The sequence below is a fragment of the Mandrillus leucophaeus genome, unplaced genomic scaffold, assembly GCF_000951045.1.
Source record: "Mandrillus leucophaeus isolate KB7577 unplaced genomic scaffold, Mleu.le_1.0 Scaffold163, whole genome shotgun sequence".
Lineage (NCBI taxonomy): Eukaryota > Metazoa > Chordata > Mammalia > Primates > Cercopithecidae > Mandrillus > Mandrillus leucophaeus.
In genome coordinates, this window is record NW_012101621.1 from 125332 (window position 1) to 139398 (window position 14067).

Genomic DNA, 14067 nt, shown 5'->3' on the forward strand with positions numbered 1-14067 from the left:
TTGTGCCACTGCACTCCAGCCTGGGTGAGAGTGAGAATCTGTCTCCAAAACAACAAAAAAAAAGGTTTAACACCTGTTCATAATAGCTAAGACATATATTTTTAAACCTTGAAAACTGAGGAAAAACTGACATTTCCTTGATGGGTAAATACAAGAAAGGAAGCGGTTCAGAACATATTCTCAGATCTTTTCCAGCTCACCGAGTTTACGAATTGAGAATAATGAACATATTTGTTTTCAAAATTTTAAAATGTAGTGATCATAAATCTATTCTAAGAAGTTGCCCAATTCTAATGCCATTCAATTCCAGTTAGGTGAATTTAAATTTAAATGATTCCATCAAATGCTAGAGTATCTGTATTTGTCACATTATCACAATTGTTTAAGTAGTATAAATAGATGATGACTGTAATTCATGTCATTATAATTATTGAGAGCAATAGCCAGGCCAGACTAGGGAACTCAAAGCAGGATATCTCCTAATGGCAATGGCCTTAGGAGAGAGCACATTCTTTCTATGGAGGGTCTGGCATGCATCAAAAACAGTCAAACAATTATAACCCAATGTGTCATCCTGGAAGCCATTCAGCAACCCAAAGATGAATACTTAATACTCAAGAAATGTGAAGACAAGAAGACAAGAGCTGAGTAAATTTTTAGATCTGCTGCTGTTTGCTCTTTGTGTTATTTTCTCATCTTTGCTTTACAAGGGATTATGAAGTAGGTACATGTTGTGTTTAGCTCAATTTATTCTTTTACTCAGTTCTAGCTTTCATTCTTGTAACTCTTATTCTCCTACCTAGCCGTTAAGCTCTTACCCTGTCTTTTGAAGCAACCAATCCTTGATAATCCTTCTTGGGTAATGATTAAGCTTAAAAATGGATCACTTATTTCTTCATCAACACTCTTATGTCTTGCATGCGTAAGATCTCCACTAAGGAAAACCAGCTGGCAATTTTTTTTGTTTGTCTGCAGTAGCTCAATGGAATATCCTTCCTGTACCAATGTAAGCAAAACTAGGGACTTCAGTATGTTAACCCAAAAAGAAAGCAACTCTAGTGCTGCAGTACATTAACCTAAAACAAAGCAACTCTAATGCTAAAAGGAAATATTTTCGGGCACTTGAGCTTTTAATATTGCACATCTAGACAAACTCCTACTTTGCCATCACTTGCCCTTTATCATAATGAACCATCTTAGTCTCCCGTTGAATTCAATAATTCAATTTCCCCTTCTCTTTTTTTCTCATCTATTTCCTTTCTGATTTAAAAAATGTATTTTAAAAAAGTTCACCTTGCCTTTGTGTAGGCTCTGTCTTTGAGTAAATTTTACACAGAATCTCATATTTTTTTGAAAGACCTAATAAACCCTCTTTTATTTTTGTTCTTTTCCTTGTAAATTCATTAAAAGTGAAATTTCCATTATTTCTTTTGCTATTCTGAGTTGTAAGTTTTTGCTATTCAAATTTCAGTTTGGAGGAAGCACCACATATATTTCCACTTCATAGCGTATTTTTATTATTCCTACTTCATGGAAGCCTTAATAGCATTTTTTGCTACAAGGCTATTTTTTCTCTTAGTGATTAGAAGGATTTATTTTTGTCTTTTTGTTTTTGCCCATTTTTAGACAAGTTTTGGTTAGTTTATAGTTCAGGTCACGAGGATTTAGATGTAAATCATAGAATGGTTTGCACAGCTCTTACTTAAAATTGTTCTGATAACCTTAGATTCTCATTTTATTTATGTTCAATTTCTTAATTTTTTCAACATAATTAATGTATATATTTTCACCTTTATATAATCTCTAAGGTTTAGTGCACTGTTAAGCACTTGATAGATACAGCATAAATACTTGTTGAGTGAATGAATGAATAAGCCAAGAAATCTTCCCAGCATTGTTTTTGAGTTGCTTTAGAGTCAATACAAAGAATCATTGTATGTGAAACTAGACCCCACGAGTTTTATATGTATATGTGGGGAGATAAAACCAATGCATTTTTATCGGATAAAACCCACTGGAAAATATTGTAATAGAAGTTATAGTTGTAAGAATTCAGGTAAAGGAAGAAGTCAGAAAACTGAGGTATCCTGAAAGTAGAAATTGAATTAGAAATAGAGTGTTTGAGACTCCCCAGGTAGTTGATAAATTATAGACTTTCTTCAAATGTTCTTACCCTTTCTGTAGAATGAAAATCTGTATGTGATACCAAAATTGCATTTGCTCTGGTGAATATGGATTCTACAAAAGCAAGAATTCTTGTCAATGCTATAAACCCAACCTTTGGAATTGTTTCTGGAATCCTGGGCACTCAAGATATTTTTTGAATTAATGAACAAAATCATTCGGAGAACCACTCAGGAGTGATATACCTAGCATAAATACTTTTCTAAGAACATGTTGGTTGACTAATGATCCTTGTTTCCTTATTGACAGTCATTAGTGGCCATGCTTGGTCCTACATGTAACTGGAGTCAGAAGTCACTAATGTATAGTTAGAGAGCAAAAGTCAGGATGCACTGTCTCTCCCCATTCCCTCAATATCTCTTCCACCTTCCTGACAGGCTACTTGAAATCTCTCTGTAGATTCATTAGTTTTAGATTTTCCTTTTTCCCGTAAAGCACTTGTTCACAGTAAGAAAGCTGTGCTGTATGGAATAATAGCCTTCAAAAATGTTCATGTCCTAATTTCTGGATCTGGCGAAAATGTACAGATATGAATAATTTAAGAATCTTGATTTACTTGGATTATCTGGACTTTCCCAATGTAATTACAAGGGTCCTTATAAGAGGAAGAGTCAGAGAAGAGATGCAATGACAGAAGTTGAGGTTGGAGTGATGTACTTTTCAGAGGCAGAGTCATGAGCAAGCAAGGAATGGAAGCATCTTCTAGGAGCTGGAAAAGGCAAGGAAACGGATTCTTTTGTAGAAGCTCAAGGAGGAACGCAGCTTTGTTGACACCTTGATTTTAGCTCTGAAAACTCACTTTAGACTTCTTTCTTTTAGAACAATAAGAATATAACTCTGTGTGTGTATGTGGTAAGCCACTAGATTTGTAGTAGCTTGTTACAACAGCAGTAGTAAACTAATGTAACAAGTATTTACTGTAAATAACTTTGGAAATAAAAAGTTCTTGGTCCCAGTATAAATTTTCCCACCAATTACCTTTGTGAGGCTGAGCAGATTGCTTCCTATATTTCTTCCTTTATGAATTATTTATAAAACAAATGTTGGACAAAATCAGGAACATTTCATTGAACAATGAAAGTCTAATGGTTTATTTCTGGCAGTTTTTCTTCATCCTTAAAGAATTGTAATATTGTCACACCTCCCCATGCTGGGACCTGACCACCATTCTTTAGTTTATTTTCTGGACTTAATCTCCATTACTCAATCATCATCTTCTTCCAGAGTGCAGATACAGACACTGTCTGGCTCTTTTCACTCAATATTTTATTTCTGTCACTTTTATTCACTCCAAATGTATTTCGATAAAAAAGAGAGACTGCCTTTATGTGACATGGTTTTTATCTTATGGTATCCCCTGGGTGTGTATATCTACATTAGAGGAGATTATGTGTTTCAGCTCATTACATCTTTTATATAAAAATTGAGATTAAAAAATCACTTATAAAATGCAGTGGTTTCTTCCTAGAAGCCTTTTATTGCCTTTAAAATGAATAAGACCCCATATTTATTTTTATGACATCTTATATAAATGTTTCTTTGAGTGGTTAAATAAGTACAGGATTGAAATAGGGATAGTGTGATAATTCCTGATTGGCATGTTGTTAATACACTATTAATATAAACCTTACTGAATTATGATGTACTCTCTTGACTCCAGTGTCATTCTTCAGTCCCATTAATGTATGCCTTCATTCAACAAGCGTGATACACTTATTATATGACTGTGTTGGTCACAATTGGTTATTGTGATGATGGTAGGAGCTACCATTGTGGATCAGTCATGGCTTCTGTATCCAAGAGTCTACATTTTAATTGGAGAAATGGACACTTCTATAACTGTGAGAAGCAGAGTAAAATAAATGCTGATGGTGCGATGAGAATAGAGTCTTGGTCACATTGGGAAGATTTCACACATAAGTGAGAATTTGGCTGGGATTTTGAGAATTAGATTTTGTGAATTGGAGAATAGAATAAGAGAAATTTTGAAATTTAGAAAAAGAAGGGAAACGTCTAAAGTCTAATCAAGCAATATAAATAATAGAACAGCTGTATGCTGTGCATGAGTAATTGTTAGGTGGCTCATGTCACTGGTTGAAATCATATCCATTGATAAATAATCATAGTGATACGTATTTAAAGATGACCTTATATCTCACCCAAATAGAACATCCTGGGAAGGATCAAATAGGAAATATTCATGTAGCACAAAAGCAGAGGAGAGATAGGTCTAAGGATGGAATTAATTTAATAGTAGTAGTTTTGAAAACCCTAATGCCAAATAGGAGCCAGCTGACCCCTCTAAGTAGAAGTCCAGCATACATGTGATGAGGGTTATTTGGCTGTGTGAGATGTTAATATGATACTTATTTTCATGGCTGGAGGCTTTCTTTCTTGAACATGAGTACTTGCCTAGGTAATTCTTTCTCATTTTCTTTCTTCCTTTAGGTAAGTAACATGAAAACTGATCTTGGAGTCTGAGGCAATGAATGGAATGAATCACTCTGTAGTATCAGAATTTGTATTCACGGGACTCACCAACTCATGGGAGATTCAGCTTCTACTTTTTGTTTTCTCCTTGTTGTTCTACTTTGTAAGCATGATGGGAAACATTGTCATTGTGTTCACTGTAATCACAGATGCTCATCTGCACTCCCCCATGTATTTCCTCCTGGCTAACCTCTCAATCATTGATATGGCATTTTGCTCAATTACAGCCCCTAAGATGATTTGTGATATTTTCAAGAAGCACAAAGCCATCTCCTTTTGGGGATGTATTACTCAGATCTTTTTTAACCATGCTGTTGGGGGCACTGAGATGGCGCTGCTCATAGCCATGGCCTTTGACAGATACACGGCCATATGTAAACCTCTCCGCTACCTGATCATCATGAGCCCAAGAATGTGTCTCTACCTTTTAGCCACTTCCTCAATCATTGGCCTTATCCACTCATTGGTCCAATTAGTTTTTGTGATAGATTTACCTTTTTGTGGTCCTAATGCCTTTGACAGTTTTTACTGTGACCTCCCTCGGCTCCTCAGACTTGCCTGCACAAACACCCAAGAACTGGAGTTCATGGTCACTGTCAATAGTGGACTCATTTCTGTGGTCTCCTTTGTCTTGCTGGTAATTTCCTACATGTTCATTCTGTTCACTGTTTGGAAACATTCTTCTGGTGGTTTAGCCAAGGCCCTCTCCACCCTGTCAGCTCATGTCACTGTGGTCATCTTGTTCTTTGGGCCACTGATGTTTTTCTACACATGGCCTTCTCCCACATCACACCTGGATAAATATCTTGCTATTTTTGATGCATTTATTACTCCTTTTCTGAATCCAGTTATCTACACATTCAGGAACAATGACATGAAAGTGGCAATGAAGAGACTGTGCAGTCGTCTTGTGCATTTTACAAAGATTTTGTAAATGGGTTGGTTGTGAAGGTGTGTAACTATGAATTATTCCTCATGCTGATTGCATAAAAGAAACTATGCAATTTCAGAGAAATACCGAAGACTCAGGCCATATTATATGCCTGAAAATCTATTAAATTATGGTAACAATTTCACCGTTAAATTAGAAGTGGTGTTATTCTTTGCACCGTGCGCATCAAAGTGCTAAATGTTAAATCTTAATGTCTTTTGTAACCTACCACTTTGAAAGACCTTGTTCTAGGCGAGTGCCATGTAAATGAACAAATAATAATACTATGTATCTTTTTCTCTATTGGACAGATTATTCTATCGATAGACAAACTACACATTCAATTAACCTGTTTACTACCTAACTCCCTTTGTCTTGCTCTGTCACTCAGGCTAGAGTGCAATGGCATGATTTCAGCTCATTGCAACCTCTGCCTCTCCGGTTCAAGGGTTCAAGCAATTCTCCTGCCTCAGCCTCCTGGGGGCTGGGATTACAGGCACCCATTACAACCCCTGGCTAATTTTTGTATTTTTAGTAGAGATAGAGTTTCACCATGTTGGCCAGGCTGGTCTTGAACTCCTGACCTCAAGTGATCCACCTACCTCCGCCTCCCAAAGTGCTGGGATTACAGGCATGAGCCACCACACCTGGCCTGTTTAGTATCTAACTCTCTTGATTTTAATTCTTTTTGTTCCTAAAGTATTTGCTTTGTATTGCTCCAGTCTCTACATATTTTGCCTCCTTTTCAGGCTTCGCTGTCTGGCCATCTGGAAAATTGTTAGTCCTATATTTAGAATTAGACTGGATTACCAACACCATTTGTTGTAATCCCTTCAAATTACACGTACTAAAATCCACGAATTGAGTGGTGACTACAGTTTGCCCAAAGGCACATAGCTGGAAATCATCAAAGAGAGCCAGGCACCAGAAACCATGACTTTCACTTTCAGGTCAACTTTGTTTTTGATTTGATGCACATATTCCACTCTTCCAGCTTTTCCTGTAGGCCTAATTTTGAGTCTATTTGAAGAGAGAGCTTTATACTAATCATTTCTATGGCGTCCTACCAGGAAATCATTAGCAGTTAGCACTTCTTTATCATTTCTGAATCCTTCCCTAATTTCTACCACCACGATACATTGCCTTGTTCAAGTCCTACCAAAGCTGAATTTTAAATCATTACTTTACATTTTCTTGTTCAAGTTCTACCAAAGCTGAATTTTAAATCATTAATTATAAAAAAGATGCTTAAACTTTATTATTAAACAGTGTTCTTTTGTCTATGGTAGTATTCAGAGACCCTTGATTAAATTCTATTTTATAGGTTTGAAGTTCATTCCATTACTTACAGTGGATGATGTTTCTTCTTTTGGGAAACAGAAATGTGATTGGTGAATTACATAAGTTACACTAAGATATTTATGCCTCTTTCTCAGAAGGATAAATTTCAAATATTTCAGTAAAAATTGAAAGATTTATAAAAGATGTGTGAAAATTCTTTTTCCCCAAATTCTGTGACTTTTAATCTAACATGGTTACTAAAATATAGAAGCAAACCTATTAATTAAGGTTTCCATCATGAGGTAATGAAGCTCTGATCGCCCTTCATTATTTGTGTCCTAGGGGAGATAATTCATGTTACTCATATAGTGCTTCTTATGGTCCAGGTACTCTTCTAAGTGCTTTATTTGAATCTTATGATGCAGATTCATTCTCTCATTATACCCATTTTAGAGAGGAGGTGTCTGAGGCAGAGTTGCTAAATATCCTCAAGGTTATGAAGTAGTAAATCTGGACTCAAAGTCTGCTAGTTTGAATTCAGAGTTTTTCTTATAACCTGTGCACTATAATGCATCTCTCTCAATAAAACATATAAGAATAGCTTCTTTACTTAAAAGCAATCTCTATTTGTGGGCTCTCTACTGGGTGACCCCATCACCAGCAAACCCAGCATTTATGGGGTCAATTTATAAAAATGTATTGTGTATGTATACCCATTCAGCTGTTTTGTTGTAGGCTGTCACTATAATCAGGGAAGTTGAAATGCCAGAATTTCCCTGATATAGTATAGAGGGAAATGTCTAAAGTCTCCAGAAGATATTAAATAATTCCTAACGCTACCTTTTTGGGAGGAGCTGGGAGGACACAGCGTCACTGTGGCTGCTTTAATAAGTGGCAGAAGGAAGGACTGTGCAACAACTCTAAGTACATATACACATGGTAATGATCTACCAGTACTTTGCTCAAACATAGACCATTTATCTGCACAATTAAACACCTAGAAGAAAAAGGAATATCAGAATATTTAAAGGACTGTTGGACACAGAGTTGACATTTACTCCCAGATTCCTGAAGGGTCATCACTCCTCTTTTGAGTGGAGGCATTTGGGAGTTGGGTAATATGTGGAGTCCTAGTTCAGATGGGGTGCATGTTGGGTTCACCAAATGACAACCTCCCAGTGATCATTACATCATTTCCTGAATGTATAATTGGAAAAGATATACTTGGTAGTTGGTACAACTCCACACTTGGTCCTTGTCCTGTGGGTGACAACTATGATAGTAGGGAAGTCACGAAACTACTGTCCTATTCCCCAGTCCAAAATAGTATTTCTTTTTTCTTTTTTTTTGAGACAGAGTCTCACTCTGTTGCCCAGGCTGGAGTGCAGGGGCATGACCTGCAACTTCCATCTCCTGGGTGCAAGCAATTCTCCTGCCTCAACCTCCCGAGTAGCTGGAATTATAGGCACATGCCACCACAGCGAACTAATTTTTGTATTTTTATTAGAGACAAGGTTTCACCATGCTGGCGAGGCTGGTCTTGAACCCCTGGCCTAAAGTGATCCACATGCCTTGGCCTCCCAAAGTGCTGGGATTACAGGTGTGAGCTACCACACCCAGTCTAAATAGTATTTCAAAAATTATACTGCATTATGTAGGGGTAAAAATATCCCAAAGATACAGAAATAGTTCCCATCCTATCTCCATTTAATTAACCAGTGTGTTGCCTATAAAAGCTAGTCACTTCCTGGAGAATGCCAATGGACTATTGTAAATCTATCCCAGCAGTAGTCTAAATTGCAGATGCTATGCCAAAGGTGGTATCTTTGCTAGAGCAGATTAACATAAACCTGGGTATATAATATGTGATCATTGGTCTGGTAAATTTTCTTTTCCATCTCTTTTGGAAAGGAGAATTAGGAACAGTTAACATTCACTTGGAATGGACAACACATACATTTGCTGTCTTACTCTGTCATAACATACCCTGAAAAGACCTTAACCATTTGGATATTTTATATTGTCTTAATGGTCTGTTATATTAATAACACTATGCTGTCAAACCAGATGAAGAAGTGGCAAGTATTAGATACTTTAGTAGTACACATATGCTCTCAAGAGAAGGAATAAACTCTATAGAGAACTGTGAAATTGTCACATCATTAAAATTTTGAGAGTTTGATGGTCCAGTCCATGCCAGAGGTCCTTTTCAAAGCAAAGGAAAATGACGTTTTTTCTTCTTTTTTTTTTTTATTTCAGTAGGTTTTGGGGTACAAGTGGGTTTATTTATTTATTTATTTATTTTTGTTACATGGATGAATAATATAGTGGTGAATTCTGAGATATTTGTGCACCCATCACCTGAGTAGTGTGCATTGTACCTAATGTGTAGCTTGTTTTTACCCCTAGCCTCCCTCCTACTCTCCCACTTCTGATTTTCTAAAGCCTATTATATCACCCTGACTTTGTTTACTCATAGCTTAGTTTCCACTTACAAGTGAGAACATAACGATTTTGGTTTTCCACTCCTGTGTTACTTCACTTAGAATAATGGCCTCTAGCTTCATCCAAGTTGCTGCAAAAGACATTATTTCATTCCTTTTCATGGTGGAGTAGTATTCCACGGTATATATATATTTTTGTCCATTCATTCGTCGATGGGAACTTAGGTTGGCTTTCCGCATCTTTGCAATTACGAATCGTGCTGCTATCAATATACGTGTGCAAGCATCTTTTTCATATAATGATTTCTTTTCCTTCGGGTAGATACCCAGTAATGGGACTGCTGGATCAAATGTTAGGTCTACTTCTAGCATTTTAAGGAATTTCCATACTGTTTTCCATAGAGGTTGTACTGATTTACATTCTCACCAGCAGTGTATAAGTCTCCCCTTTCCCCCACATCCGTGCCAACATCTATTGTTTTATGACTTTTCAGTAATGGCCATTCTTGCAGGAGTAAGGTGGTGTCTCATAGTTTTGATTTGCATTTCCCTGATGATTAGTAATGTTGAGCATTTTTTCATACATTTGTTGGCCATTTGTATATCTTTTTTTGAGAAATGTCTATTCATGTGCTTTGCCCACTTTTTGATGGGATTATTTTATTTTCTGCTGATTTGAGTTCCTTGTAGATTGTGGATACTAGTCCTTTGTTGGATGCATAGATTGCAAATATTTTCTCCCATTCTGTAGGTTGTCTATTTACTCTGATTATTTCTTTTGCTGTGCAGAAGCTTTTTAGTTTAATTAGGTCCGATTTATTTTTGTTCTTGTTGCATTAGATTTTGAGGTCTGAGTCATGAATTCTTTGCCTAGGTTGATGTCTACAAGAGTTTTTCTGATGTTATCTTCTAGAATTTTTTATAGTTTTGGGTCTTATATTTTAGTCTTTGGTTCACTTTGACTTGATTTTTGTATGAGGTGAGAGACACAGATCCAGTTTCATTCATCTACTTGTGGCTTGCCAGTTTTCTCAGAACCATTTATTGAATAGGGTGTCCATTCCCAATTTATGTTTTTGTACACTTTGTCAAAGATCAGTTGGCTGTATATATTTGACTTTATGTCTGGGTTCTTTATTCAGTTCCATTGGTTCATATGCCTACTTGTATACAAGCACCACACTGTTCTGGTAACTATTGCCTTGTAGTATAATTTGAAGTCTGGTAATGTGATGCCTCCAGGTTTGTTCTTTTAATCAAAGGAAAATTATTGCATCTTGTACCTTCTGTCACTAATAAGAAAGAACTATACCTGGTAGATTTCTTCCATTTCTGGAAGAAGCATAGGCTATAACCAGGAATACTACCACAACTCATATGCTGAAAGCCATGAAAGTCTGTCAGCTTTGAGTAGGGTGCAAATCTAGAAAAGGTTTTTCTGCAAAAAATCCAGATTTTGTGCAAATAGCCCTACTTCTTGGGTCATACTACCTGGCATACCCAGGTATTAGAAAAATTGGTGGTGAAAAGAGAAGAAATGAGTTTTATAGCAAGCACTAGTTGGATAATTACAACACAAAGCTTTAGGGGCTTAAGCAATCATTTTTCTAAAAATTACAGAGTAATTAACACATAGACATGTAATTCCACAAGATGTCATATTATACCACATTAAAGATATGGAGGTATGAGAGTTAGCACATGACCATTAGATCTACTGGCCTCTTCATATACTGCACCACCCAGAATCTGCTCATCTAATGAAGCAATGAAATGGCTGTTATCAAAATAGTCCTCATGGTGAGCCACACGAAAGAGGATTTCAACAGCTATGTTTTATATTAATTACCTTTTCCTTCGCCTCCTTTCCCACTAATTCACGTGAAAGATACTGGCAGCTACCATTCTGGGTTTAGATTACTCTGCAAAGACATAACAACTCATTTCTTCTATTTTGCTAACTTTCTCCTACCCTGATATTATTTGTCCTGCCCTGTTTGTCCCCTGGATAAAAAATGAGTGGATTCAGACAAGAATAGCATAGCTTCCATTTGTCTCTCCAGTGTCACTCTTAACCCTTCTCCACCCAGTTTTGTGCCTTTATTAAGCTCTTCTTCAGTTACCTAATTTGAATGTGCCATCTCTTGTCCTGGCAGGATCCTGACTGACATAAGTGTACAAAATTGAAAGTAAAAATACCTTGTTTTCTTGCACAACAATCTCATTGTCAGAAGTACTTATTGCAAAAACTTTATTGTCTATTTATTCAGATTTATATGCACAGCAGCATAGTATGTGCTGTTTTGGTATGCACTGTTTCACTCAATGGTGTGTTGTGGTTGTCTTTAACTATATAGATATCAAACTTGCTTTACAGTGGCTTTAGAGAATTTGATTGTATGGATGTAGCATACTTTTGAAAATTTATTATCAACTGCTGGATGTTTTAGTTGTCTCATTTACTATTAAGCTCTGAACACCGGAATGAATTTCTCTACAGCTAAATCTTGGTAAGTATCCGTAACTACTCAGTATATGATTATGTGAAAATGAAGTGTTGTATACACTCTTCTACTATTTAAACTGTACTAAAAATTTGGCACAGTGGCTTTTCTGGAGATGATAAAATGATTAGAGTTAATTTTTTGACTTAACATTTACTTATTTTCAGGGATTAATTATAATGAGTAGTTATCACTATTGCCAACAAAACAGCACAAATATATTAAGCAAAAATATTCCACTTTTGTTTCCCTCTTTTTCTCTAGTATCTTATTATGAACTTTTGCATCTTTTGGTTGCACTGGTCAAAGCAAATAGTTCTCTAGTGGCAAAGCCCATGATCCATAAGCTCCTTTAAACTATCATGTTTTTGCAGTATCACTTGGTCACTGTCCCCTTGAGGTATATGTAATTAGCCTTATATTTCCTATGGCAGGATATGATATGGCATTTCACGTTAGAGAACACAGGAAACTCCCAGAGTACCCGAACATGTTGTTCTCTCTATACAGGTAAAGTGGAAGATTGCAAATAAATTTAACAACGGGATATTGGCTTTAGTTTTAGACAAGGTTCTGTTGTGGGACTTGCTATGCAAGTGAGTCACAATCTAAAGCAAAGTAGATAGGGTCCAGGATAAGGAATTGAATAACACAAGAGAATAATTGTGAAAAAGTTTATTGACATTTTGGAAGAAGTTAACTGGCATTGGCTTTGAGCTAGGATTATGTTGTGTCTAGGGAAAGGTGAAAGATATTAGAAAAAGTCTGATTTTACAATATTTTAAATTCAGCATACGTTGCAATTAATCACTCTCTTCTCAGTGATTACATGAATGATTCTTATCCTTTGTCATGTGATAAATAGGCAAGAAAAACTGATACATGCAGATAGAAAAACATAGGTTATTATATTTTTCTCTCAATTTTCTTTTCAAAACAGATGGGTATAAACTGATCATTTTCCATAACAAGGGAAGCAAATTTCTTAAGAATTTGTCAAGTTGGAAGATGGAAGTGTCTCATAGATACTTCATTAGAAATGAAAGACATGGAGACCAAAAGACCCAGAGCCTAGTAAATAATTTCCAATGTAATGTCATTTAAAAATGTGATGTGAAAAGTTTAAAAATAAAATAATACATAAATCACCAGGAGCTTGATTTAGTTTTCCTCGTCTCTTACATGATTTAAAATTACAGTGTTTGTATTAATTGTATCTTTGAACTGTAGATAGAATGAAGAAGGATTTAGAGAATGCTTATAAATAAACTTTTTTTTTTTAGGAATCAGGGTAAGTGAGAAAACATTCTAAGAGTAAATATAAAAGGTATTGAGTTTGTCGAATCTTGGAAACAGAAAGATTAGGGCTAACTTTGTTGCATTTATGTATATAAAAGTTAATTTGACTGGATACATGATTATAAAACTTTGTTGGATCCTTACAATTTACCCTGTAAAGTGAGTATCATTAATTGCAATTTGATAGACCAACTGAGACTCATAAATTTAAATAACTTGCCCAATACTAACTTGTAAGTGGCTGAAAAATTATATAAATATTGGTTTCTTTCCAACGTGCTATGTTGCTTCTTTAAATAAAACTGATATTAGAGTAAAATGTGATAAATCTTTGCACAGAGGTTTGAACAAAATGCTTCCCAGTGTACCAAAATGCTCTTTGTAGTTTAAGCTTTTTAGATCATGTGCTAAATAGTCTAGGGCAGTGATTCTCAAATTATCTTCTCAGATTATTTTAGTTACATATTTTTTCCCCCAGTGCTTCTTGAACTTATACTTTGGTACAATACAAAATCAAGCACTTAGATTTTGCTGTAATGTCATATTATTAAAGAACTTTCTAAACACTCTCAATGTCAGTATCTAACATAAAGTAAACCAGTAACTAACAGTTTGTGGACATGCTTTTCTCTGTAGACCACTTTTTTATTGCTTCAGAGAATCCAAATGTGAAAAAGTACTAATCCCTGCCTTTAAGATACATCAACTTGGTGAGTTAGACTTGTACTCAGTTTACTACAATATAAGGGATAGTAAAATTAGTACTGGTAATATAAAGCAAGACCTCACAGCTATGGTAAACATTTCTTAAACCTTGAAATACTTTCCAGATGTGGGGAGTGGGGAAGAATGTTTTTTCCAGAATAGGGCTGTGGTCTTGGAAATGGATGCAATAGTTGAGAAAACATAAATAGTTTTGTGTGACTAGAGCCAA

The 14067-nt window shown here is 35.7% G+C and overlaps 1 protein-coding gene across 1 annotated transcript; it reads left to right on the forward strand.

Moving 5' to 3' along the window:
* Positions 1-4651: 4651 nt before the first annotated feature.
* Positions 4652-5624, forward strand: LOC105536692 (olfactory receptor 4F15). Its single transcript, XM_011976122.1, has one exon. The coding sequence runs from the start codon at positions 4670-4672 to the stop codon at positions 5606-5608; it is 939 nt and encodes a 312-aa protein (XP_011831512.1). The 5' UTR covers positions 4652-4669; the 3' UTR covers positions 5609-5624.
* Positions 5625-14067: the final 8443 nt, after the last annotated feature.